Source organism: Lethenteron reissneri, chromosome 48, assembly GCF_015708825.2.
Source record: "Lethenteron reissneri isolate LAM-NWPU_2019-01 chromosome 48, ASM1570882v1, whole genome shotgun sequence".
Lineage (NCBI taxonomy): Eukaryota > Metazoa > Chordata > Hyperoartia > Petromyzontiformes > Petromyzontidae > Lethenteron > Lethenteron reissneri.
The window spans coordinates 3,603,523-3,626,416 of record NC_083826.1 but is presented as its reverse complement, the minus strand read 5'-3'; the positions used below and the strand labels follow the sequence as shown (position 1 = coordinate 3,626,416).

Below are 22,894 nucleotides of genomic sequence, written 5' to 3'. Positions count from 1 at the left end.
AAGTTATAAATGTTTGTTTGATTTTGTACGGGGTGTAATCTGTTAGCCTTGTGTTCTTTGTGCTGGTTTTACCGTGTTGATCCACGACTTTGCCACTCGGTACTTGACCCTGTGCAGTTGTTTGTGGATTGTTTTGTTCGAGTTTTGTTGTTGTTGCTGTAACCAGGTTTCTGTAATCAGATCCCCAAGGAAAATGAGTGTTCATTATTACCCAGTGCGTTTTGCCCATTGCCACAATAAACCGAGCCTAACCCCCACGCAGTGCGGGTCACCGTTGGGTTATTTGACCTCGGCACGCTGGTCAGTACGGGTCGGTGAAGGTGGGGAGGGTGAACACGGAAGCATAGCAAGTGTGGTACAACGGTGGATTGTGTTGCATTGGCCCACAGACGGTAGCCGTCTTTGGGAGCCTGGCACACGTGTGAGCGCACATCTAAGCGCTGTCCAGGCTCAAATCCCTGCTTGGCTTCTGAGATACTGATGAGATCGTACGTTTCCCACCCGGTCTGGTCATAGGCGAAAATTAATTGACGTCTTTTAAAAATGCGTCAAATGTCAATGCGATTCCCTGCTCAAACGAGCCACATTGAAGCAATGGTGCTCATCTCCTGTTTACAGCGCTGCAGATCCAGTGGTGGTAATTCCATAGGACAACCACTTTACTTCCCCACAAAGTGGTACCCATTTTTATCGACCCTGGATGGATGATTGATGGGCCAAGTCAACCGCCGACGCCCCCCTCTAACTCGGATTTGAAGTCACGACCTTGTGATTGCGAGCCGCTCGCCCGCCGCTCGCCCCACCTCCGAAGCCACCGGGCCACAATAACCAACTGGCAGCAGCGTCGGTCACTTTATAATTTTAGTTTTAGACACAGGGCGAGATGCGTTTGTCAAACGGATGTCAACTCGGGGGAAAAACATCGCCCGATTCCTCACTCCTCGTGCCGCTGACGAATGCCTCCCCATGTCACTTTCTCACAGCCAAGGGCGTTTTCATCATCAATTCCGGAATGACCGATTCATTCTGTTGCCATGTTCCGTTACATTAAATCCTTGTGCTGCTCGGCAGTGCCATTAGGCAATTTCATTAGCTGCCGCTGCAAAGTCGGTGGGCGGTGTCACAGCAGCCTGTGTCAGCATCAAGATGAATCTCCTATCGTCCTGTCCTGCGGCGTATTTAGGTCATTTTTTTGCACAGGTCTTGAGAAGCCGTTTCGCATAAGTACAGTGCCAAGGGTAAGGGTCTAAGAAAATGTAATTTGAAGGACTCTTGAGATTCGAGACCCACAGACTCACACAGAGACCCACAGCCTCAGACAGACGCATATATTCAAATAATTATTAGCATCGTAGTGGAGAATACAAAGAATAAAATAAATCATGCAGACAATACATCTTCCCATTTCCGTCTCTCCAAATTCAAAAACAAAGCTATTTTTGTACACATCCCATCAGCCGGACAGCCTTCCGGGAGTGCGCATACTGTCACGGATGTGTGAAGGAAACTTTGGTTATTTATTTAGTTATTTATATGTTGCACAACGATGATAAGATTTTTGTGAGTTGTGTATTGTTACATTTTGTGTTGAACTAGGACGCACATCGTAAAGAGAGGGTCACTGCCCGTAAGATGGGCAGTTCACCAGCATTGATCCAGGCAAGCCTGACTGAAAGTATGCGCTCGCAGAAGGCCAAGCGGCTGATGGTTTGTCTAAGAAATACTCGCAGATCAGAAGGGCTACGGAGAGATGCCTCTGGTGCAGGGCAGGAGGAGTAGGGGGAGACCGAGGCCGAGATGGGAGGATGCGGTGGAGCGAGAGGCGAGGGACATCCGAGTTGTGACGAGAGAAGAGGCGCAGAAAGAGAAGATCACCGTGGGAGAAAATGCGAGCAGCCGGACCACATGGGGATACGGGATTCTTGGCGTGGAATCGTGGAGAATAGGACCCCGGTCTCGTTAGAACCGTTGTGAATTGTGAAGCCATGTCAGTTTGCCCTTCCGTGGGAAACGTGAGGTCGTGCCAGTCGGTCAATTGCGAGGGGAGGGCTGCGTCCCCGAGTCCTTGAGCAGAGGGCATCGCTAAATCTGTGAACCCCACGGATTGTGAGCGCTGCCGGTCGAGAGCCCCTGCAAAGAGCTGGGAGAGTGGGCGGCGCTGTCTCAGCGGAAATCCCGGCCACCGCTTCATTCCAATCCTGTCCCGCACCTGAAGAAACTGACGCAAGCGGCAACTTCGCTAGCATAGACCCAGATCCCCCGTGTAACCCGCGCAGGCTGTCGGGGCAAGTGCACTTGGCGAAGTGGCACTTATTCAGGCCGGAACGGCGCGTGAGGGAGCGGTGTGGCCGGTTACCACGTCCGGCCGCCTTTGTATCCCAAGAAAGTCGGTCACGTGTCTGTCCCTCCACGTTAACATATTGATAAGGGTGTTCTTTTACACGTACCATCAGCCGCACGACCTTCTGGCAATGCATACTTTCACCAGCATTGGTTCGGTACAAACAAACTGGACCGGTTTTGACGCGTGGCGTCGCATCAGCAGTCGGGCTCGCTCGAACCAATGTCGTCCACCCAGCAGTTTTAACAAGGTACAACTAAGTTGATCGGCAGGTCGCAAATGTGGTGGGGTAAAGTATGGGTGCGCCCACATTTGACCAAATACCCTGAAGAGGGGCCTCATGGAGCGCCGTCTATATTTGAGACTCATCCGTCAGCGGTGGCCTGAGCGAGGACTTTTCAGGGTTGCGCCTCTGCCTGTTACAAACGCGTACAGGACTCATCGCCGTGCCTGCGCGTTCGCTCGCCGCAGCCGCTGCGTTTGGCGCGAGTCGTTTTGGCGGCTGCTCGGCTGTTGCCGCTTCCACCTCCTCCCCCCGGTGTTTGTTTCCTGCGATGACTTCACCCCCCAGCCGTGCGAAGCCTCCCGTGGGGTGGCCAGCTTGAACGGCGCAAGTGGCCTCCTCGAGGAAGGAAGCGAGCGAGCGAGGGCGCGATCGAGAGGGCCCGCTGATGTCCTGTCCCCTTTTGTGCGTTGCGTTTGCCGTCAGGGTGGGCGAGGGGCGTGCGTGTTGGAGCCTGGGCAATGCGTACGCGTCCCTGGGAAACCACCAGCAAGCGCTGTCCTTCGTCACAAAGCACCTGGCCATATCCAAGGAGGTACGCAGTGTGTCGTGACCCCTCGCGACCCCCTCGCGACCCCCTCGCGACCCCCTCGCGACCCCCTCGCGACCCCCTCGCGACCCCCTCGCGACCCCCTCGCGACCCCCTCGCGGCTCCTCATGGCCCCTTGTGGGTTCCGTGCGTACGGGGTTACCACTGCGCCGGTTGTCATGATACGATATCGGTTATCAAGTATACATGAAGATTATCGCAATGTCAGTAATGCCTTTATATTTTGCGTGTTTATTGTTTTGTGCGTGTGTTCACGCTGTGGTGTACGTCTAAATTATTCACCTGCACTTTTCACTACATAAGCCTGCCGCAAATCTTCTAATGATTGCAACTTTACATTCCAGGAAAGTATAATCATTACATGATATCTTATATCTACACAATTGGAAAGACGGTGGTGACTTTGGGACGCTTTTATCTAGCGGTGGATTGAGCGTGTTTGATGACGATGGCAAGTAGGGACACGGCCTGCGAACGCAGACGGACGAATAGAGAATAGGTGCAAGCAGAGTTTGGCGAGGAGTTAAACTCACGGGTGAGTGGAGTGAAGCGGAGGACGACGCGTTTGTCTCAATTTACGCGATTTGGGCGGAGGCGCGGTCCGGCCCGTTTAGCTCCCCGCAAAGTAATTGTGACGTTGCAGCGTCACGTTGCCTTGACACGCGAGGCTCGCGCACGCGCACGTTTCGGCTCGCTCCGTCCTTCCCTCCGTCCGAGCCCTCCGTCCCTCCGTCCATGCGTCTCTTCGTCCGTCTCTCCGTCCGACCCCTCTGTCCCTCCGTCCATGCGTCTCTTCGTCTGTCTCTCCGTTTGTCCGACCATCCGTCCGTCTGTCCCAGGACGTGGGGGAGCTACTCGGCCGAGCGTGCAGTGGCACCCGCCGCCCACCCTGCCACCCGCGGCGTGTGGACATACGGCGGTGCCTCGCGGCCCACGGCTTGTTTACAACGTGTCAAATGGCGGGATGTCATGAAGAAATAAATTATTGCGACGGTTGGGTAGCACACCTCACGGCATTGGGATCATATTGCGCCTTAATAATAATTGTTATTATATTATTTCGGCAACAAGTTCCTGGGTTTGATTCCCGACTCGGACGTGCTTCTGCGCGGAGTGTGTATGTTCCCCTGATCTACGTGAGCTTCCTCAGGGTTTTCTGGGTTCTTTCCATAGCGTAAAAAAAAAACTAACTTATCGGCCAAAATTACATCCCATTGCAAAACAATTACACAGCCATTTACTAATTTGGGATTGCACATAGCAACATCGCACCTGACTTGGAAAACGTCTTGAGTGGTGATGTTTACACACCGCACCAGGTACTCATTAGAGGCTGAGTCGACCTAGGGGAGGCCCAGGACCAGTTCAGATAGTCATCTCTGGTGTTGGTGACCATGAGCAGGAATCGAACTTGGGTCGCCGGGTTCGTAGCCCAGCGTGCTAACCGCGACACCTCCGCTAGACTATACACACGCAAGCAGAGTAAACTCTCATTACTTCCACCCGGCCGGGCTAATCACTTATTGACACCGAAGTTGAGGCCGGGCGTAGTGGGAAGAAGTGACGATCTGTCAAGCCGCCAAAGAGATGAATCGCACTCGCCGCTCAGCGGTCACCAGCGACGGCTCGGCCCGTGCACTGCGGGGGGCGACGCGCGTATTGGTCGTCGGGACTGCGCGGGGAGAATATCCCCCCCTACCCCCCCCCCCCCGGAGTGGCAGAGTGGTTGGAGGCAGCAGCTGGAAGGGGGGGTGGGGGAGGGGAGGGAGATTGGGAATGTCCGCACGCGCCGTGTTTTGGGGAAAAATAATGGGTGGCGGTAAAAATAAATAAATGTGGCGGCGTGGTGACACATGAAGAGGGGACGATGTGTTCCCCAACCCTGCCACGGACGGGAAAAAAAAAACCACAAGCATCACTCTGAAACATTCAAACCATGGCTAATTGCGCCGTTGTTGCCGTGTTCTTGATGCATCAAAGAGCCTTGCATTCTCAGAATGTACGGTGTGTGTGCGTGTGTGTGTGCTGCATGGCGTCGGTCGATAACGCTCATGGTAAACAAGCTCGCGTGCTGCACACGATTATGATTGTTGTCATTTTGTTGCCGAATGGGGAAAATGTTGCCCCTGTGGCTACAAGGCTCAGCGTTGGCCTGTGTAGTCCTCACGATCGTCGTGCTTCTCAGCAGCCAGCGCAGCATGGCTGGATTCTGTTTCACGAGTTTCGGAAGCACCTGCTTGTCCTGTACGTTGGAAGTGTTGTGTATCCTGTGCCCGAGTATGCGGGAGCATTGCATATAGGAGCCAGAGTGATACTCACAGTTTTGGAATTTAAGGCGATGTAAGTTTATGAGGCTATGACCAAATGGTCCAGAATGTACCCGATTGCGTCCGATCTCGAAAGCTAAGCAGGCTTTGAGTCTGGATAGTGGTTGGAAGTTCGATGAATATGTACGACAGGTTGTTATAGGCTGCGGGGCCACATAGTTGGCAGTGCAGCGCAATACATTGTTGTACCGTGTCTGATGCTTGCTGCATTCAACCATGACCAGTGCAGGCGTGGGGAGGCCTCGCATCCAGCAGTGAATAGAAAATAGCTGACGGTGGTGATGGTGAAGCAGCAGTGCAGATGACAGTGCCTCCAGCGATCCAGACATGGCTTTGCTCACAACTTGCTCATGCAGAGCTGCACAAATTCAATAATGTTCTGCTCTTAATTGGAACGGACAAAGTGCCCCGGGCTGTGAACCGGCTCGTGATTTCAAACACACGCACATACGCACCACGCGCACGCACAGACGCACGCACAACGCACGAATGCACAGACGCACGCATACAAAACGGACACGCACAAATGCACAAAGTCACACCAGCCACAGCCGTGGCACAGGACAGACGCCGGATTTACTCTGGAACGGAAAGTGGCGAGTCTGTCTGCTGCCGCTCGCGTTGTTCGGCGATGAGCGCCGGCGAACGTGAACCGTGACTCGCCATGTCGCGGTGCCACACCAATGCTGGGCGGACGGACCCCCAATCTGGTGAAGCTGGGTTCTATTGATTTTGGTTGAAATAACATTTGTTGTCATTAGTTTTCACATAAGTTATCCGGCAATCGAGGGGAAGACCTCAGGCCAGATGGTGGGATACGGTTAGGTCGGATCAGATCTTGGAGGTCGCTGTCTGTCAACTGTGCAGCAGCTGCCGGTTCTGGCGGAAGGTAGAAAGCGCTGGCGATCAGGGTCGATGGCATCACCGGCTGTGGCCGCGATGACGTCTCGATCCTGACTACGAGACTAGAAATCATCCATTCGGAACTCTGGCAGCGTGGCTCAACCCTTCGTGCTAGCGGACGGCCGGCGAACGACGTGACCTCTGGGCGTCTTTAAACTTGTCAACGTAGCTGCCGAGATCACGCTGGCGCTGGCCGGTGAGGTGGCGAGCCACCCATTCCCCGCCCCGCCACGCGGAGTGATGAGCGTCCCTGGTGCCGGCGCTGCGTGTGACGGGCAGGTGGGCGACTGTAACGGCGAGCTGACGGCGCGACTCAACCTCGCTGACCTGCAGTCGACGCTCGGCATGGCGCAGGCGTCCGAGCAGGCGGAGCGAGCGTCGCCCGATGACGACCACGACTCCGAGTCGGACTCTGAAGGTGAGCGGCGGAGTTTGCCTTGTGTGTGTGTATACACGCGGCCTCCCTGTGTCACTCTTATATCGCTACTACAACCTCAGGTTCTTGTACCCGTGAATCTCACTCGCTGATTTCTCCGGCCGTGTTGAGGGCTCGGTCTCTCATCCACACTTTGTTCAACCACCACCACACTGTGTTCAACACACTGAAGGTCACAACAACATGCTCACTCACTCGCCTACTAACCCACTCACTCACCGACGACTCACTCACCCACTCACTCGTAAACTTACCCACCCACTCATCAGACTACAGGTCACAACAACACGCTCACTCAGTTTAACACGTAGGCTTTCGCGACCAATGTTATTCATAATCAACGATTTTTGGGTTTAGATCGCGTTTATTTATAAATGTTCGTAACCCTCCACCACCCGACACGGCCAATCAGTAAAAATGTGTCACGTTGACAAAGACAAATAGTTCACTGCTTTAGCCCACCGGTGTGTTGAAGCAACAACATTTACAATTTGAGTACGACGTTCTGGCGAATTGCCCGATGATGCTGGTTGCAATTACCAGCGAAACGTCGTACTCAAATTGTAAATGTTGTTGCTTCAACACACCGGTGGGCTAAAGCAGTGAACTATTTGTCTTTGTCAACGTGACACATTTTTACTGATTGGCCGTGTCGGGTGGTGGAGGGTTACGACACATTTATAAATAAACGCGATCTAAACCCAAAAATTGTTGATTATGGACGCTCACTCACTCGCCTACTAACCCACTCACTCACCGACGACTCACTCACCCACTCACTCACTCACTCATAAACTTACCCACCCACCCACTCACCACACTACAGGTCACCTCACGTCTTCCCTCGCATTGCTCCACTTGGGAATTCCTTCCAATTTTTTTTTCCCCAAGCACGGGGACGCGCATTTTTAAGAAATGATTCTTGACGTCGATCAAACCCTGACACTGCTGCCATGGGGAGTTTCTGATGTAGACGAGACTGAATGACTAATTTGTCACCTGTCGCGAGCTCGGGCTCGTACCGTCTCAGAAGCTAAGCAGGTGTTGAGTATGCGTATTGCTTGAATGGGGGCGACCGCCGTACACAAACAGGTTGCTATAGGGCTTGCGGGGACACGTGGCGGGCAGCAGAGGGCAGAGCAACAACATCCATTGTTGTACTGCACTTCTCATGCACGCCAACGGCGATGCTCCCAGGCCTCCCCGACCGGCACTGACCGTTGGTACCCTGACATCTTGCATGGGCGTGGGGAGGCCATCACCTAGCAGTGGATTGGCAGATGTGCGTCCATGCGAGGGAGATGAAGCCCCGTCCGTATTCTTAGTCACAGCTCGGTTCAGGCTTGGCCCCGGCTCAAGTGAGCTTTGGTTCAAAGCTACACATCGCTTAAGCCAACTCCATAAACACGGTCCCAGCCACGCTGAGGATTTCCGGGGAGCTGAGTCTGAGCGTTAAGAGGCCGAGCCAGATTTCGAGCCATGACCACGAACACGCGCCCGAGGATCGTACGAGCGACGCTGCGGGCGATTGAGAGGTGAACGTCACGACGCTTGTTTTGGCAGGCGAAAAGACGAGGCCGAGGAGGCGATTGAGTATGGAGAACATGGAGCTCATGCACTTGACCCCGGGAAAGGTCGGCAAGGTACGGGGCGGTGACGCGAGCGGTGTCATTTTGAGAGTCACCAATTATCCCCTAAACGATATCAAGAAAATGTAATTCTCTCTGACGTGTGTTCGGCTTTCACCGCGTGTTATTCGGCGCGATGTCTGACGTTTCAATCCACGTGCCGGGAGCTTCTGCAGGGAATTATCTGAGCAGTTCTTTGCTCTTCCAGGGCAATTTAGTTCAACGCAGCTCTTAGAGGAGCTCCCGGAACGTGGAGCGAAACGGGGTCACCGATTAGGAGTCTGCTTGGAACGTTGTTTGGAGCCCAGGTCTTGCTCTACGCCATTTCCGATTGAAGCTTGAAATGTCTTGGCACTAAATTACGAAAACATGGAGCAGATTTAAGGTGGCTTTGGTACTAATATGTTACAGACATGGGCATATTTCAAATACAATTGCAAGCGAAGTTACCGTACAGCAGAATCGACAGCTAACTCTCAATTTGTGATTTGGATGGAAGATTAACCAGGAACATTTTTGAAGCCGTGGAATTCCAGGTGTTTGGGGGAATTAATAATCATTAAGAATTTACACAGACTTCATTCACTGACAGGGAGAGACAGAACATTCCAGAGGTGCGAGAAATCACCGAGAAGCGGGAAGGAAGCAAGAAACTTGCGCCAAATATTGCCCAAGCTCTGTGGTTCTATGTCTGGATGTTTGACCAACTCCATTGCCGAGTTGTTTATACACATGGGAGAAAACTGGAGTGTCCGGAGAAAACACACGGGTGTGAGGGGATAACACTCAATCTTCCGTACAAGAGGGAAATTAACCCACTTTCTGTACTGCCACCATACCCTGGCCAGCCAGGAGATGGCGACTTCGAGGCCCACGGGTGGGGAGGAGGGAGCTTCGCGAATTTGCCTGCCGGATCGCGGGCGCGTGCCCCGGAGAATGAATGCAATAACTCAACTCCTCTCTCGCGACCGCAGCCTCTGAACGGCGACGTGCGATCCCTGGCCATGGGTGGGGCGGTGGTGTCGGCGCAGCAGAATTCCGTCTCCACGTCGGGGGCGCCGGCGACGTCCAGGCCCTCTGGGAAGTCCCTTTTGCCGTCGCGGCTGCGCGGCAAGAAACAGCGCGATGGCGCGGAGATGGAGCAGCGAACGACGTCGGTGGATTCGCGTGACGTAGCGCTGCAGGTGTCCACCAGGGTGAGTGGTGCCCGGCCGGCAGACGGCTCGCCGCATAGGGCTCCGCACAGATGGCTCACCGCAGAGGGCTCACCGCAGAGGGTTCACCGCAAAGGGCTCCACACAGAGGGCTCACCGCAGAGGGTTCACCGCAAAGGGGTCACCACGGAGGGCTCACCGCAGAGGGTTCACCGCATTGGGGTCACCACGGAGATGTCACCGCAGAGGGTTCACCGCAAAGGGGTCACCACGGAGGGCACACCGCGGAGGGCTCACCGCAGAGAGTTCACCGCATTGGGGTCACCACAGAGGGCTCACCGCAGAGGGTTCACCGCAGAGGGGTCACCACGGAGGGCTCTCCGCAGAGGGGTTAACACGAAGGGCTCACGACAGGAGGGCGCACCGCATCGGGCTCATCGCATCGGGCTCATCGCAAAGGGCTCCACACAGAGGGCTCACCGCAGAGGGTTCACCACGGAGGGTTCACCGCATTGGGGTTACAACGGAGGGCTCCACACAGAGGGGTTAACACGGAGGGCTCACGACAGGAGGGTTCACCGCAGAGGGTTCACCACGGAGGGTTCACCGCAGAGGGGTCACCACGGAGGGCTCACGACAGGAGGGCTCACCGCAGCACCGTGGAGTTGTTGTGGGTCGGTGACGCGGCCCAGCAGCAGCACATTTGCCATTCGTTGCAGAGGTTCGCAGTTCGGTCCTGGCAGGCCACCCTGGTTAATACTACGGGCGTGTTAACTATAAAATAATACAGATCCGTCAGCTTCACAGTGGGCGTTGAAGATCCCCGTGATGCCATTTCGAAAACAGCGGAATCATTGTCTGCCGGCGACACAGTCCAAATTTGCCAAATGTGTAAAATTACACCACAAATTGCTCATTTGGGATCGCACATACATCAATAGCGCAGAAGCAGGTAATTTTTGTTCTATTTCACAAAACATTTTTTTTATTCCTATCGTGCTGCTGGCATAATTATTTTCCATTAAGAATGATGGAATGTGTTGCGGCTTACGCTTCCCTGAAGACTTGGCGTTCAACAGATGACTCGCTGAAAGAATCCTTTCTGCGGCGCCACACGCAAATCAAAAAAATAAGTTGGAGTCCATCCGTGACCCGATGGGCTTTGCAGACCAACATTACCCAGGTTTATGCGCTCAAACTTCGGACTGGCTTTGGCCTTGTGAACCTCAACAGGATTCGCCAGATGTTGTTGGCAAGGGAATTCCATATAAACTATGGGAGCCTGCTAATTGCAATTAGAACCATTGCACACCCCCCTTGTGCAGTGCTGTTTATACAACAAAAACGGGCGTAGGAGGTCATCCGAGCTCCACTTTTGACTGTATTTTTCCATTGTTTCCCCGATGTTACCCGATTGCGCTATCGGCACCGTGATGTCCGCGATTGGACATCACAGAGCCGCCTCTGAGATCCCGTCTTCACGTGACCTCTGCTCAGCACACGGTAGAGAGCAGCACTTCCCCACCCACTCTACGTATATTTAATTCTCAGAGTTGGAATATAGCCAAATTATAAATGTAGAACCACATTTAACGTGATGGGTTTTTTGCGTGCAGTCATTGGTGACTGGGCTTACACCATCAACTCGCTGATATACTTTCAGCACCCTCTACTTCAGGGTGCTTTATATCCAATCCGTGACTTACATTCAGGTCTCATCTCAACACATTTCAAAGCGCACCCCCAGTAGCAGTCGTCCCTGTGCGGCACAAGGCGACTCGGCACCTGGCATGCGAGTGGGCATGTGTGTGCTGTCTGTAGGGGGGCGATGATTGCTGGCTGCTGTGTGCAATCCCAAGAGGACCTGGTCTCATCACAACTCGGTCTATAGAAGTTTGGTCTGAGCTGGCCTTTTTATTATTACACTTAAATCTAGATTAGAAGTTTTTGTGACTGCAAGGATCCATACTCTTTGGTTCTTTCGGTAAAGTCACATAGGTGAAAATAAAAAAGTACAAAAATAAATAGTATTTATTTATAGCATATTAGTTTATTATTTTTATAGATATGAAAAAACTTTTATTTTATTTTAGTTAAGTCACCTACGTGACTTAACTCAAAGAACCGTATTATTACACTTGTTTATCCAGGAAGGCCTCACCGAGTCTCGCAGATATTTTTCAGGAGGGATCCCACCAATGTTTCGCAGAAGGGTGCAATCTTGCCGTGTATGATCTCAATTGGGTGATTTGCAGGTCATTTTAAGCGTCAGGATGTTGATATTTTTTGGCCAACACCGATTTACAACGTACGTTAACTTTAGCTGTGGGTGAAAACCGGAGGAGCCGGTGGAAAGCCACGCAGAACAGGGGAAGATAACCACCTCAAGACTTAATTTCAATTTAAAGCTTTCGTGACTGCAGGGATTCATCTTCTTGGTTCTTTCGGTAAAGTCACGTAGAAGGGACAAAATAAAATAATAAAAATAAAACATATTAAAATACAATTCTCACGACGTCCTCGGCTGCTTGCGTTGTGGCCGAAACGTCGTGAGAATTGTATTTTATTATGTTTTATTTTTATTATTTTATTATTCACCTCAAGACTCCACACAGAACAGGCACCCGAGCCGAGACTCCAAACCCTGGCCTCCTCTCGCTTTGAGGCGCGGGCGTCACGACTGCACCACCGCCACCCTGCCGCCCGCTTAGTGCGCGCGGTGTGTTTGCAAGTCAGGCGGGGCCGTGTGACCCGCAGGCGAGCCTTAGTTTGGCTCGGGTGTCACGAGCGATAATTTCCCCGTGTCGTACCGGCGGTTGAGTCCGTGTTCTGATTAGCCAAATTGGCACCGCATATTGATTGCGCCGGGATGCCAAAGATAAATGTGCGACCTCGCCAGGGTGCAAATGCAATTCTGGCCGCAGGGTATGTTGAAGGCTACCTGCCAACAATTTGCGTTTTTAATATATATAAAGTATAATTAAACTCGGCAAGTAGGCATACATAATGAAAGCTATAAAGCTGCTTACAAGTGAATACATTCGATTTGCAGATGAAAGGCCATTCTGATGGGTCGGCAGCCTACTTGCTGTACTATAAGAACATTTCCTGGAGGAATTCAATTAACTTTAAAAGATGTTTTTCACTGATGTCCCGTAGACAGGTGGGACTCTTGCAACTGATCGTTGCTCTGCTGCTTCCCAACAGTGCTCGCTCGTGTGGGCGAGTGTCGCTCCGTAACTTCACGTTGATTTATTTTGTCGCCATATTTCGCGTGAACGGGTGAGAGCTCCAAAAACCGGGATGGAGTCTCACTTGCAAGAGGTCACCTGGTTCACCAGAAAGACAAAAACAACAAAGATGTTTGCCACTTACTGGCTACTCTGTTTTAAATGCTTTAATGATGTACAGTCACACGAATCATATTCATTCTGACATTCACAATGCACGCATATAGTTGTTAAGGTGCATACACTCAGAGCATCAATGGGTTTATACGGGTCTCTTAGTGAGTCTATACGTTGCTGTGTGTGAGTCAATGCGTTAGAATGTGGATATGTATGACGTCTAAACGCGACCGCATCGCAAAGCGCCGTACGTAAGGCGTTAGCTCACGGATGGCTGCGGGCAGGGAATAAGTTACAGGTTGTGGGGGGGTAATGCCTTGATTTTAGAGTTAGGGGGAGCCAGCTGTACCAGGCACGGTGTCACTGTTAGGAGCCTTCTCACGCCCCGCCGTACTGCGGGCCTGGCCCCCCTGCCACATTTAAATCACCTCTAATTGGAGCTCACATAAAATTAACAGCAATCGCAATCTGTGTAAGGAGGCCTGGGGGCTTGCGAGCCACACGTCTCACTTGGTGTTGACTGGTTTTTTAATGATATGCTAATTGGATTATGCCAATTCCTTATACCCGGTTCAATGACCACCAATCCACAGTTTTAGTTTTAACCGTGCAATTCCGCGCGCCGCTTAGAATCGGCGCTTGTCTAATTTTAATTATGCATTGTGAGCAAATGACAAGTTACGGTTTTCGCGCCAGCAGGGAGCGGTTCGGTATAAACCAACCGGTGAATTAAATTCTGCATCTATTTATGCACCTGCCCACCCCCCCCCCCCCCCCCACTCCTAAGCAGGAGCGCTAAAATGGTACAACCTCTACGATAACACTGGAGGTGAAAAAGACTTTGACGCATTATCATAACAACACTCAAGATTCCGGGGGACTAATTATCACGTAGCATATTTCCCTAGTTGAAAACAAATATGTAAAAATACATCGCCGCCCGTTTATACCGGGCTGCGCCAAAGCCGCCGTGCGCAAAGAGAGAGATACAGGGGCTGGTCCGGCGAGTGATGTCGCGGGTTTAGAGCGGAGCCGTTGCCTTGAGGAAAGGGCACTTCTCGTGCGCCGAGGCGCGGTTTGCTTTCAGGTGCTACTTGAAAGAGCTCGATTTTTTTTTAGATATTCTTTTATCCGCCCTCGAATCGGACCGTTGCCCATTGGCGGCAGCGCACGACCCGTACCGCAGGAAGACGCTCGCTTGGCGTCCTCGAACGTGCGCGGGGATCCCTTTGTAGCGGCGCGGAGAGCAGAGCGGTGCAGGGTGGGAGCGGGGGTGGGGGGGGTCGGCGGGGGGTTGTCACGTAAAGCGCGGCGGAGGGCGATCGCGGACGAGGGAGGGAAGCGGTTGAAAGCGACGGCAGTGGCAGCGGCGGCGAGGAGCGTCGGACGAACGTGTGTGTCGTGTCCCGTGGGGTGCGACGGTCGGGATGAAACTTGCATGCGCTCGTCTGCGAGAGATCCCGATCGCTCGGCGAAGCAGAGGTCGACCTCTTTGTTAATTTGTTCGTGAGGACGCTTGCACACTTGTAACGACACGTTCCGTGCTGCTAATGGTTTAATAGCCAATCGCTTGCTGCTGCTGCTGCCTCGAATTCAGATTGTTCAGTGTTAATTGCGTCAACGCGATAACGAGCATCGCAAGATTTTAATTATAAATAGTTCGTCAGGGGTGATCTTATTGCTGTCCCCACCCGCTTGAAAGGTAAGTGGTTTTTAAGGATTTAAAATGTTTGCAACTCGATTTGTGCTCATGCATTAGAATGTTTGGGGCTGAGCATTGGCACAGTGGTTAGCACACTGCGCTCTGAACCTAACAACCCGAGTTAGATTTTCTGCCACCGTTAACATCGGTGATGGATGGCATCTGAACCAATCCTGGGTCCTGTTTTCACCAAGCCGCTCCGCCCGGCGTGATGAAGGTTGGTCAGACAATCGCCATGACCGACACGGCATGGGGAAGCCTCCTTCATCCAGTAGTGGATTGACAAAGGAATGTGATTTTTATAACGATCTTCTTGGGTTGTTAACGCGGCCGTGGCTGATTCGGCCATGCAGGCGCGAACTCGGCGAGGACACGGTGGATTTATTCCGCGGGTAAGCACGCGTCCACCGGGGTTGGGGGGAGGGCATTTTGGGCGTGTGCGTGCGTGCGAAAGGCAGGAACGCATGAGCGTGTCAAGCGAGCGTGCGAATGTGTAAGTGAGCGAGCGTGCGAGTGTGCAAAAATCTAAGTGAGTGAGCACGTGAGCAAGCGAGTGAGCGATCGAACGAGAGAACACGTGAGTACTCGAGCGAAGGAGCGAGTGTGTGAGTGGGAAAGAATCTTGAGTGAGTGAGGGGTGAAGTGAGTGGGTGAGCACGTGAGCAAGCGAGCGAGTGAGCGATCGAGCGAGAGAGTAGTGCGCGAGTACTGGAGCTCGCGAGCGAGTGAGGGAACGACCGTACCTGCTCGCCCGCCCCCAGGTGGACCCTGACCTCGTGGACGACGACGGGTTCTTCGACCTGCTCAGCCGCTTCCAGGGAAACCGCATGGATGACCAGCGCTGCTCGCTGGGGCCCGACTACAACGGCGGCGAGGGGGCCGGAGCTCGCGGGCCCTCCACACCACCACTGGCCGACCGGCGAGCCGGTGAGTGTGAGCTGTGTGTTGATCGGTGAGCCGGTGAGTGTGTGCTGTGTGTTGATGGGTGAGCCGGTGAGTGTGTGCTGTGTGTTGATCGGTGAGCCGGTGAGTGTGTGCTGTGTGTTGATGGGTGATTGTGAACTGCATGTTGATGGGTGAGCCGGTGAGTGTGTGCTATGTGTTGATGGGCGAGCCGGTGATTGTGAGCTGTGTGTGCTGTGTGTTGATGGGTGATTGTGAGCTGTGTGTTGATGGGTGAGCCGGTGATTGTGAGCTGTGTGTTGATGGGTGATTCTGAGCTGCGTGTTGATGGGTGAGCCGGTGATTGTGAGCTGTGTGTTGATGGGTGAGCCGGTGATTGTGAGCTGTGTGTGCTGTGTGTTGATGGGTGATTGTGAGCTGTGTGTTGATGGGTGAGCCGGTGAGTGTGAGCTGTGTGTTGATGGGTGAGCCGGTGAGTGTGAGCTGTGTGTTGATGGGTGAGCCGGTGAGTGTGTGCTGTGTGTTGATGGGTGAGCCGGTGAGTGTGTGCTGTGTGTTGATGGGTGAGCCGGTGAGTGTGTGCTGTGTGTTGATGGGGGAGCCGGTGAGTGTGTGCTGTGTGTTGATCGGTGAGCCGGTGAGTGTGTGCTGTGTGTTGATGGGTGAGCCGGTGAGTGTGAGCTGCGTGTTGATGGGTGAGCCGGTGAGTGTGTGCTGTGTGTTGATGGGTGAGCCGGTGAGTGTGTGCTGTGTGTTGATGGGTGAGCCGGTGAGTGTTTGCTATGTGTTGATCGGTGATTGTGAGCTGTGTGTTGATCGGTGAGCCGGTGAGTGTGAGCTGTGTGTTGATGGGTGATTGTGAGCTGTGTGTTGATGGGTGAGTGTGAGCTGCGTGTTGATGGGTGAGCCGGTGAGTGTGTGCTGTGTGTTGATGGGTGAGCCGGTGAGTGTGTGCTGTGTGTTGATGGGTGAGCCGGTGATTGTGTGCTGTGTGTTGATGGGTGAGCCGGTGAGTGTTTGCTATGTGTTGATCGGTGATTGTGTGCTGTGTGTTGATGGGTGAGCCGGTGAGTGTTTGCTATGTGTTGATCGGTGAGTGTGAGCTGCGTGTTGATGAGTGAGCCGGTGAGTGTGAGCTGTGTGTTGATGGGTGAGCCGGTGAGTGAGTTGTGTTTATTGGCGAGTGTGGGCTGTGTATTGATCGGTGAGCCGGTGATTGTGGGCCGTGTGTTGCCTGAGTGCTCGCATCACTGCTGGCGCAAGAGCCTCCTCTAGAAGGAGCTCGAGCGAACCCCACATCAGATATTTGTCCTACTACTCCGCCAGACACCTTGGAAGAGGAGGGAGTACCCCATGGTTTACCCCACCACCCACGACCTTCAGCCTGTGATCCCCCCATTTACATTGCTAGGTGGACAGAGGCGGGTGGGGATTTAAGAAACTTGCACCGTTGTTTCAGCTACCGCGCCAGTGAATGGAATCGAACCGGCAACCTCTGGATTGCAAGCCCAGTGTGAAAGCCATCACTCCACGGCAGCGTCCAGTATTACATTAACTATAAATAGGTCACCGTGTGTGATCGCATAGTTTATAGTTATTGTGGATCGTTACTTGGGTAACAATCGAGGGATCTGTCTGTCCGCCCATCCCTCCATCCGTCCCTCTGTCTGCCGCGGTGCCATCTACCGCCACCACCGCCGCCACCGTCACGCGACAGGCGCGCGTGCCCTCGTGGCGTCGCCGCAGACGGAGGAGTTCCTCGATCTCCTCGCAGTGCTCCCAGAGCCGCCGCATCGACGACCAGCGCGCCAGCGTATCCGACCTGCCGGGCCTGCGCCTCACGCCCAACAACAGCGGCGCTGTCTCGGGGCGCCTTGCCGCCGCCGCGCCTGCCGCCCCGCGCGGCGTGGACGGCGCTGCCGCCGCGGCCGCGGCCGCCGCTAGGGCCGGGGCTCTGGCCGCCGCCGCCGCCATATCTCACGAGCACGAGGACGAGGACTTCTTCGACATGCTCGTGCGCTGCCAGGTGGGGCTGCTGGCGCCGTGGTCGCAGCGCCGTCTGTCCGTGCGGCCGCGCGCGATTCAAACGATTTGCACGTTTTGGCGTGCACGCCGGTCGCGTAGAGCGAGGTTATCAGTCCAGGAAGGTGCTGCTGTGTTTCACCGACCGTGGTAATTTCAGGGGCGATGGTGCTGTGTTTTCTCATTCAGTAATTTGTGGGAAATCTTCCAAATTTGGACCACGATGCCGGCACACGATGGCCTACTTTTTTTCGATTAATGCCACGGGATTTTTTATTATATCAATACACCCGGCAGCATTAACCAGGGCAGCCGCGGGGGGGCTCGAACCGGTAACCTCCGGAGCGAGCGGCGAACGCCTTCCCGCTCGGCGAGTGTCGTTGTTCCGTCGGCGCGACGCAGCTGATGGGCCGGGACCCAGCTCTCTCTTGTCGCCAGAGGTCGCAACCGGGTACCCGATACCCGTACCCTACCCGATACCCGGCTACCCGTACCTGGCCGGGTACGGGTATGGGTAGCCGTTTGCGACCCTGGTGCGGCCGGGTACAGGTACGGGTAGGCCGTGAGTCACTGGTGAGTAACCGTTTGTCACTCATTTCGGGTAGGGTACGGGTACCCATTTGCGACCCTGGTGCGGCCGGGTACGGGTAAGGAATCAAAACCCGTTTGCGACCTCTGCTTGTCGCCCCGCAGAGCTCGCGCATGGACGACCAGCGGTGCGTGGCGCCGGCACCGATGCCGCGCGGCCCCACGGTCCCGGACGAGGACTTCATCAGCCTCATCCAGAGGGTGCAGGCGCGACGCCTCGACGAGCAGAGGGTGGCGCCGCCGCCAGATCTCCGCGAGTAGCGGGGACCACGGCAAGACGGGGCGCCGTGCAGAAAACGAAACGCGCGCGATTTTCAGAACGTCGGCGCTGCCGTCGACTGCACTTCTTTACTCTTGAACATTTGGATATTCCCGTGGCGACGGAAAGCGCGTTATTCTACGGGCGTCGCTGATTTGTTTTTTACTCGCACACGGAACGCGCACCACGTCCTGACGCATCAACGCATTCCCCGATTCTCCCGCCTTGTGCGGTCCAGCCCTGCAATTAGGTGTGAAGTTGCCACGTGGTGTTTTTAAAATAATATTTTCAGGTCATCTAATCTTCGTTGACAGGTAATCGGGAAAGATGAACGGTAAAGGTGCAGCCCGTGCAATGTGTTTCTCTCGCCACTGCTGGCAGAAGGGCCTCCGCTAAGAGGGATCTGTAGAGATCACCACTCAAGGGTATTTGGCCTGCTCTTCCACACAATGGCCAGACATTTTGGAACCGTTGGGAGGAGCCGTACTCTACCCCACCTACGTGACCTGTCAATCGATAGCTGCCGTTCGTGGTTAAAATGTTCTTTTTAAGCTAACACATTTTTAGCACGTGTTTTTTTCACCTCACCATTAACCTCTTAAAGGGAGAGGGGGGGGGTGTAGGTTCTTGTGAGCGAGCAGCGTGTCTGTCCGCTGAGTCGATGCGCTTGAAGCTGGTCAGGTGGCCGGAGAGGTGAATTGGAGAAGCCGCACATACGCTGGACCATGACAGTCATTCCCTCCGCCAAGTGAATTCCTGTGCCGAGCTCAATGAGGGGGGAGATGCGTGCGTGTTACTGATGTGCGACGATTCATGCCAGTCCCAGAAATTGCCCCGAGCAACGCGGATGCTTCTGCTGCACTTGTGAGCGTTCAGTCCCTCTTGACTGGCACGTTTGAGTGATGCTGCATAGCGAAATCCACCTCTTAAGCAGAAGAGAGAGAGATATTAATGAGCCATCCTTGCGCATTATTGTCGACCGGAAGCCAGTCGGCATATTGTTGAATGCCAATTTTCGGTATAGATTTTCTGTCCCACAAACACCCTCAGAATAGTTGTTTTGTAAAACTTCAGAACTGCGATGTGGATTAGGCAAACCACTGTACGCTTGGTGGAGACCTGTGCAGGATGGGGTGGGGCCATTTACAGAGAGAGACAGGCATTGCTGTGTTCTCCACGAGTGCGGTGCCCCATTGGGAAGACCTAAGATCAGGTCGTGGGCAATACTGCCCAGGCGGATCTTGGAGGTCATCTCTGCAGCAGCTTGTGGGACCTGGCAGAGGGGAGAGAGCGAGGAGGAGGAGGAGGTGCGGTGGTGGTGGTGGGGAGAAGTGGTGTAGCGGTTAACGCGCTGTGCTACGAACCCGGCGACCCGAGTTCGATTCCCGCTCACGGCGAACACCAGTGACGATTAAACTGGTCATGGATCACCCCTAGGTCAAATGAGGACCTGGTGAGCTGTGTCAACATCGCCACTGGGGAGACAAAGGCGGCCAGGCGTGATGTTGGCCACCCCACCCCCTCGTGTGCCGTGCCGGCCTTGATAGGTGCTCGCCAACCGCACTTGCCCCAACAGTCTGTTAAGGCTATGGGGGGGGGGATCTTTGTCTTTGGTAGCAGCCGCTCCGAGCACGATGACTTTTCGAACGATAATTATTCTAGATCGGCTTGGCGTGCTTGCATTTAGTTTAAGTTCCGCTCGGTGTACGACAAGCTGAGCGAAGTTTTTATTTTATTTCGGAATTTCTTAAGGAAAAAAAATGCAAAACAAGTTGATGTGAAAGGATGGTGGGGGGGGGGGGCACTTTTAATGGTAATTGTGGACTGTTTGGGCCTTGATGGACCCACGATGCACTACTGAATAAGATTATCTCCCCACAGGTGCTGCGTATTTGATGACCGCACCGTTATTTTTGTACGGACGTGTATTTTTTTTTATTAATTTCAAACGACGTGACAAATATTTTAGTTGTCGTAGTTTCTCATTTCTGCCCGTGCGTACGATTCCCCTGCTGTGAACTTTACCGTAACTTGTAGACTCGCGTATTTAGCCGTGTAAATAGCATTTTTAAAACGTCAGAACTGCTTCGCGTTTCTGTATTTCTCGTACAGAATCGGGTCTGTTTCGTTTGTAGAATTCTAGTTTGGTCGGAGTTAACGTGAATGTTTTTTTGTTTTTCTCCACGCGCGTTACTTTCTAAAAAAAAATATACTGCCGCGGTCTTCTCGTTCTGCCGCCTTCACGGTACCGTTAGATGACTAAAGAAAGCATTTCTGTTTTGACATTTCAGATTGTTTTGCATTAAAGAAAACAAAAACGCTAACAAAAAAACGCGCGACTCCTGTATGATAAAAAATAAGAAGAGATTTTACACTTTCTAGCAATAAAACCGGTGTTAATATGTTCAAACACCAAATATAAACCTTTTGCAAGGATTCAAATCTGCATCGACCACACACTACTTGTGGTGAACATGCAAACAAACATGCTCTGCTAAGTCCCCTGCTCTGTCAATCACGAATCATTGCCCGTTGTCAATCTACTGCTGGATGGGGTCCCGGGGTTGGGAAGGCCGCCTCCCCACGCTGTGTACAAGCCACGGGCGGTGGGGGTTGTTTGACCATACTTCACCACGCGGGTCGGCAGGGTGGAACTGAGGCTCGGAACGATCCGGAACGACCGCGGCGGGAGTGAAGATCAGAACCCACGATACTACGTCGTTCCAATTCCTGTCAACCCATTCGGTTTACATCGTATTCTTGTCAAGGGAAATGTATTTTCCAGGTCCATACGGCGGACAGCCAAACGGCGCTTTCTCGGATGAGCGTTGAGATTTATAAGGGACACGGGGTGACCAATCAGAGGTCTGAATTGGTCTGTAATAAGGTAGGGCACTGGTAAGGGGTTGCCAGGTATGTTATACACTACACTACTATACACTGCACTATACACTACACGACTATACACTACACTGCTGTACCATAGATGTCAACCCATATGGTTTACCCCGTATTCTTGTACAGGGAAATTGAGTTTTCAGGTCCATATGGCGTGCAACCGTTTCAATATGGGCAACATATATAAAAAATGTGTCTTATTTGTTTGTGTTTTTCCCTTGTGATGGGACTTTGCAGGATGAACGTTGATATTTATACGGGCACGGGGTGACCAGTAATGTCTGAATTGGTCTAGTAATGTAGCGCACTGATAAGGTTTTGACAGGTAATGTAGTAGTGTATAGTGTAGCGTAGAGTAGGACAAGAGCTGGTGTGGGGGGGGGGGCAGGGAGTTATCCCTTCGTGACTTTCATTCCCCCGTGATTCATTCCCCCGTGATTCATTCCCCCGTGATTCATTCCCCTTCTCCAGCCCTGCTGCTGCATGCTCTTTGGTGGAGGTGGAGACCCAGGAGCGAGTTGCTAGTGTGCGGACTTCTTTCGCGCCGTACGTAGCCAACCCGAGGTTGCGTTCGGAACATCGCACGGTCACCCGATTGTTAGCCGTGTCCGGGAAATTAAACTTAGACAACGGTCGAATGTAAATGCTGTCAATCGGTGCGTCAGGAGGGTCCTGCCGTGGAGTTGCTGGCCACGTGGAAGAGAACCCAGGGTTAAAACCGGTTCAAGAGTGAAGCAAACTCCTACCCGAGCCGTACGAGTCGGCCACCACCGTGCTCTTGGTTCTTTCGGTAAAGTCACGTAGAAGGGAAATAATAAAAGAATAAAAATGAACGTGAGAATTTTTCTTGCTTTATTTTTATTATTTCCCTTCTACGTGACTTTACCGAAAGAACCAAGAATAGGAATATCTGCAGTCACGAAAGCTTTAAACGCATTCGTGCGGAGGGAGCTGGTAGGAACGTTGGGTTGCTCGGTCAATGGCCTGCAGGGTCAACGGCGGCGTGGTGTATTCCGCAAATATGCCCGACTGTGAGGGCGGGCACAAGCCGGCGTGAGTAGGTTAAACGTTGAGTTTTATAAGGGCACCACGGGGTGACCAGCCCCTCCCCACCCAGCCCCACACCCCCCACCCAGCCCCTCCCCACCCAGCCCCTCCCCTCCCACCCCCCACCCAGCCCCACCCTTTCAACCCAGCCCCTCCCCACCCCTCCCCACCCAGCCCCTCCCCACTCAGCCCCTCCCTACCCTCCACTCAGCCCCCCTCCCCCCACCCAGCCCCTCCCCACCCAGCCCCTCTCCACCCTCCCACCCCCCACCCAGCCCCACCTAGCCCCCACCCAGCCCCTCCCTACGCACCCAGCCCCTCCCTTCCCACCCAGCCCCTCCCCACACAGCCCCTCCCCACCCAGCCCCTCCCTGCACGACGGACACACTAATCCCCCGTGGGCTGGTGTAACCAGGAGGTTCCCACCAGCGATGTGAATGTCCCCACCCCGTGCTGTGACTGCCACCTGCAGGAGCCTCCACTGCCCCGCGAGGTCGTCGCGAGTG

General features: G+C 53.5%; 1 protein-coding gene across 1 annotated transcript in view; it reads left to right on the top strand.

The window, feature by feature from the left end:
- The window catches only part of LOC133354635 (G-protein-signaling modulator 2-like), a 48,424-nt gene extending 27,488 nt beyond the window's left edge, over nucleotides 1-20,936 (top strand). Inside the window, 8 exon segments of the mRNA XM_061571654.1 lie at nucleotides 3,051-3,159; nucleotides 6,684-6,822; nucleotides 8,404-8,483; nucleotides 9,443-9,664; nucleotides 15,433-15,598; nucleotides 17,292-17,347; nucleotides 17,349-17,600; nucleotides 18,290-20,936. Coding sequence (XP_061427638.1) covers nucleotides 3,051-3,159; nucleotides 6,684-6,822; nucleotides 8,404-8,483; nucleotides 9,443-9,664; nucleotides 15,433-15,598; nucleotides 17,292-17,347; nucleotides 17,349-17,600; nucleotides 18,290-18,445 — 1,180 coding nt within the window. The 3' untranslated portion in view covers nucleotides 18,446-20,936.
- The last annotated feature ends 1,958 nt before the right edge of the window (nucleotides 20,937-22,894 follow it).